This window comes from Onychostruthus taczanowskii, unplaced genomic scaffold, assembly GCF_017590055.1.
Source record: "Onychostruthus taczanowskii isolate IOZ18803 unplaced genomic scaffold, ASM1759005v1 scaffold51, whole genome shotgun sequence".
Classification (NCBI taxonomy): Eukaryota; Metazoa; Chordata; class Aves; order Passeriformes; family Passeridae; genus Onychostruthus; species Onychostruthus taczanowskii.
The window spans coordinates 4,715,110-4,720,237 of record NW_024502680.1 but is presented as its reverse complement, the minus strand read 5'-3'; the positions used below and the strand labels follow the sequence as shown (position 1 = coordinate 4,720,237).

The window sequence follows — 5,128 nt, the reverse complement described above, 5'->3', positions numbered from 1 at the left end:
GGGGTGCGGGGGGCGCGGGGACAGCCCGGGAGGGCCGGGGGCTTGGGATGCGGTGGGATCCGATGGGGTGGGATGGGACGGGACGGGATTTGGCGGGGGGATGCCGCTGTGCCCCATCCCGGGGGGATGCTGAGCGCCCCGCTGTCTCCGCAGGGAAAGTGGAGCTGCACGGCAAAGTGATGGAAGTGGATTATTCCGTGCCCAAAAAGCTCAGGTAACCCCGCCGCGTCACCCCCAGACTCCCCTCGATGCCCGTGTCCATCCCGGCGGGACGGGGGGCGCTCCGGGAGCTGGGATGCGGGGGACGGGGGGGGCGGGGGAGCCCCGTCGGTTTTACTTTCGCTCCGGAGCGCAGCGCGGCGGGGGAAGGAGCTGCCGGCCCACGGCCGCGTTCCCACGGGTGGGCACCCCCGCCATGCCCCCTCACCCCACGCTCCCCACCGCTCCCGGGGAAAACAGCCTCTTATTTAGCAGGAAAACACGAGAAAACCCCTTTCTTCCCACTTTCCGCGCCGCGGACGGAGGTTTTCCCGGCAGCGCAGCCACCCGCACCCTTAAGCTTATTATTTTTAGTCGGCAATTAATCAGTTTTCCCTCTCCAAACACCTCATCCCCCTTTATCCAGCCGGAGAACCCCCAAACCCGAAGCGTTTTCTATTTAATGCATCGCGGCGAGCGCGCCCTCTCATTTCCATCAGGTGCCCGAGGCCGGGCTGATGGGCGCCCGCGTTCCGCAGGGAAAACAAACCCCGGGACCGTGTGGCGTAGCCTCATCCCGAGGTTTATTCCCCCCCGTCATGTCTCGGGATAAAAGGGAACAAAAAAAAAACCCATCGGCTGCTCCGGGCGGGTAATTTGGCGCCGCTCGGCGCGGAGGCTTGGCCTGGGCTGGGAGGTGGGGTACGGATTTGGCCCGGGATTGCTGCTGGGGTATTAATTTGGAAATGACGGGGGGGTTGGAAATGCTGTTGTGTAATTGAGGCTTACGGGGGGGGAATGGCTCGTGCCCGGCATCACGTGTGCCGGAGTGGGATTTCGTCTTCGGCAGGGATCGCACGTTCCCTACCTTCAAAAAAGCCTCCAAACGAGCCCCCCAGAAATCCCCAGGTGTGGCATTTCTGAGCTGAACCCCTGCAGCAGCCTCAGGTTGGGCTGGCTGCGACTTTGGAAGAGGGATGGAGCCAGAAATCGGGAGTTTGGGGCGATAGTACGGAGCCAGGGCTCGACCTTTACCGTGTAGCCGGGGATGTAAACAAGGAATTCATCTTTAAATCCTCCGTCGGAGCTGGGGTGCCCCTGGTTTTCCTCCCGAGTTTTAAAATTAGTAAAAAAGCCATTTAACCGGCCCAGAAATAAATACTGATTTATTTTACATCGCTCTGTGTTCAGCTGGCTCCAAGTTTTCTATTCCCAAGTTTCTTCCGATTATTGAGATCTAATTTAAACCGGTGTCTTTTTATGCCTGGCTTAAAAAATCTGCCCTGCTAATTTATATTAATATCCCCAGTTTGGGGGGCTGTGCCTTGACTCGGTAGATTATAGATTTTATTTTTGTAATGTGACTTTTGGCAGGGGACGGAGCCTCACGTGGTCGTGTTTATTCCCCCCCCGCCTTTAAATTTGTAGAAAATCCAATTTTTATGGTGGTGGTTGAGTCCTGGAGAGACGCTGGGATTTCAGGGAGTGAAATGGTAAAAATCCCCCCGTTGCTGAAATGAATTTGGGGTTATTGGCTTGGAGAACCCGAGCTGGGTTGGCTCTCATCCCTCGGCATTCCTGCGTCACGGGGATGTGAGGAGGTGCCGATGCTTCCCTCCGTGCCCGACTTCACCTGGAATGCTTAATTTTTGCATTTTTTACATTTACATTAAAAATTTTTACATAGCTCTGATACAGAGCTATGCCATCAATAGATTTGTATACATATAAATACATTTGGATAAGGAGCTGGCTGGAAAACCCCTGGGACATCTGGCCACGGGAAGTTGGGAAGGGAATTCCTCGAGGGGTGCTGCTGGCAGAGGGCTTGTTTCTGTTTCTCCGAAGGCAGGAATTAAATGTGACAGTGGTGGGAAGGAGCCTGAATCCTGCCCAGCCCATCGATTCACCTCCCACGGGTTTGAAATCAGCCCTTCTGCTGCCATCCCAATGGTCTGGGCTTAGGAATTATCCAACAGCCTCACAATTTTTTGTTTTCCCTTGTATATGTTGGATTGTGCCTTGGGGAATTAAAGAAAAAGAAATCACTTTATAGTTTAATCAGTACTTATAATTTTTAGATTCTTTAAAAATTTATTTCAAACTCAGCAGGAGTAGGGAATACTTTTTTTATTTGCTCAGAGCAATCCCACTCCAAGAGTATTTTGCTTTTGGCTGTAGGGGAACCAACAGCATCTTCCCCCTTAAAGATTGGTTGTGTATTCCTAAAATCTTTAAAAATCATGTTAATGGAAAAGAAAGATAGAAAAGAAAAAACACACAAAGTTATATAAAGAAAGAGCATTTTAGAAAAATAAAAATGTGAAAAATGGGAAGTAAAACTCAGCTAACCTGGGGCTGACTTGTATACAAGAATTGTATTAATATGAGGAATTTAACAAAGTAGCAGAGCTCCAGTTGTTGTCCCCATGCCAGTCAAATTTGGGGGGTTTTGGTTGTGAAGGTGCCTTTTAAGAAAGGAAAGCACGAGGGAGAGGTGCAGAGCAGTGAGGGGAGCCTGGAAATCACTGTAATATTAAATGGTTATATACAAATACCTCATTGTGTCTAAAACTCGGGTGGTTTTGTCCCAGGTCAGGGTGGCTGGAAGGGGAGAGGTGCCGGTGCCTGCCCGAGTGGCTTTGCTGGGGGTGGTTTTATGGCACTTTCTCCTGTTTCAGAAAGAATTACCCTTAAATAATTCTCTTTTGAGCATCAATTCAATTCTCATTTCTGCGTGGTTTTGCTTTATTGGTTATTTTACTTATTTCCCCGTGTTTTTCAACCCAGAAATTTTGGTGATGTTAAATCTTGGGATGAACACCCAGGCCCTTTGTTCTTCCTCTGGACACCCCATCTTTGATTTCCTTATCAATAATTACTTGTCGTTAGTGCGCTGCTTAATTAGCAGAGAGGAATTCCCGTTGCTTTGGCAGGAAAAGCCCCGGGAACCTCCGCACGTGTGTCTGGAAATGCTCAGGGGGAGCAGAAAATTGACTTTGGGGCGCTAGGAGTGGGGCTGCTCTCAGACCTAGTCCTGTATCCTTAAATAGATACATTTAAAAACTTTTAATGTGTTACATATTGATACAAATGAATAATGTGTGCTGGTGTGTTTGAAGTATTTGTTATCTTTTATGTAGATGTAAATAAAAGATATTACATGTATAAAGACACTATATAAAAGGTACTTATGTATATATTTTATAAGTATAAAAATATACTTCTAATACATTTTTTTTCTATGAGATATATGGACTAGATGAGCACTAAAGTTCAAACCCAAACTATTCCATGATTCTATATTTATGTGTGTGTATATAAAACATTTATATAAAGATATTAAATTGCTTAAAATACACAAAATATCCCTATGTAGTATATAAAATTTTATAAGACATATTTATGTACAAAAAGTGAATTTTTATATATATATTTATATATAGACATACGTAGGAAGTTGCCAGGGCAATGTTGGTCACATCCAGGATGGGAAACCCCCCTCCTGCTGCCCACTGGATGCGTGCCCAGTTTCCCATAGGTCTGGGATGCTGTTCCCAATGGAGCTGGCCAGGAGAATCCCCTTGGAACTGATCCTTTCCCAGACTCCAGTGCTGGCTCTGGACAGGGGTGATGCCAGTGCTTTTTATTTTATTTTATTTTATTTTATTTTATTTTATTTTATTTTATTTTATTTTAATATACAGGTGTGGGTGAACTGGGAGTTGGTGGTGTTTGAGTTTTGGTTTTCTTTAGATTCTTTTCCATGTGGGTCTTTGTTTCCATTAATACTTTATCCTTTCTTTCCCCTGTTTTCTTCCCCCATTTCCTTTCCCTGCTTTCTTTTCCCCCCCTTCTTTTTCGTCCCATTTTCCCCCCTCTTTTTTCCACCTCTTTCTTTCCTCCTTCTTTCCCCCCATTAATTTCTTCCTGTTTCTTCCTCTCCTCTTCTTTCCCCTATTCCTCCCCTCTTCTTTCCCACAGCTTTCTTTTCTCCCTCTTCTTTTCCACCTTCTTTTCCCCTTCATTGCCCCACCTTCTTTTCCCCTTTCTTTTTTCCTGTTTTTTCTTCCCCCCTTTACTTTTTCTCTCTTCTTTTCCCCTTTCCTTCTTCCCCCTCTTCTCCCCCTCTTCTTTCTCCCCTCTTCTTTTCCTGTTCTCCTTTCCTCCCTCTTCTTTTCCCCTTTCATTTCCCCCTTTTCCCCCCCTTCCTTTCCTCCTTCTTTTCATCCTTCTTTTCCCCTATCTTTTATCACCTTTCCTTCTTTTCCCCCTCTTCTTTTCCCTCTTCTTTTTTTCCTTCATTCCCCCTTTTTCCCCCACTTTCTTTCCCCCTCTTTTTCTTTTTTCCCCTTTTTTCTTCCCCCCCTTTCTTTCTCCCTCTTATTTTCCCCTTTCCTTTCCCCCCTTTTCTCCCCCTCTTCTTTTCCTCCTCATCTTTCCCCTTCTTCTTTCCCCCTCTTCTTTTCCCCTTTCATTCCCCCTTTTTTCCCCCTCTCTCCTTTTCTCCTCTCTCCTTTTCCCCTCTTCTTTTCCCCCTTCTTTTTCCCTCCCTTCCCCCTTCTCCCCACCTTCCTTTCCTCCTTCTTTTCCCCTTATCTTCATCCCCTTTCCTTCTTTTCCTTCTTCTTTTCCCCTTCATTCCCTCTTTCCACCCCACCTTCTCTTTCCCTCTTTCTTTCTTCCCCCCCTTTTTTCTTCCCCCCTTTTTCTCCCTCTTATTTCCCCCTTTCCTTTCTCCCATCTTCTTTTCCCCCTCATCTTTCCCCTCTCTCCTTTCCCCCTCTTCTTTTCCCCCTTCTCTTTCCCTCCCTTCCCCCTTTTCCCCCACCTTCCTTTCCTCCTTCTTTCCCCCTTCTCTTTTAACTTCCTTCCTTCCTTCCTTCCTTCCTTCCTTCCTTCCTTCCTTCCTTCCTTCCTTCCTTCCTTC

At 47.0% G+C, this 5,128-nt stretch overlaps 1 protein-coding gene across 2 annotated transcripts in view; it reads left to right on the top strand.

The window, feature by feature from the left end:
• IGF2BP2 (insulin like growth factor 2 mRNA binding protein 2) overlaps positions 1 to 5,128 on the top strand; it is a 25,498-nt gene that overhangs the window by 418 nt on the left and 19,952 nt on the right. For both annotated transcript variants that reach the window (XM_041416280.1, XM_041416282.1), the window contains exon 2: positions 154 to 214. In XM_041416280.1, coding sequence (XP_041272214.1) covers positions 154 to 214 — 61 coding nt within the window. The remainder of the gene's footprint in view (positions 1 to 153; positions 215 to 5,128) is intronic.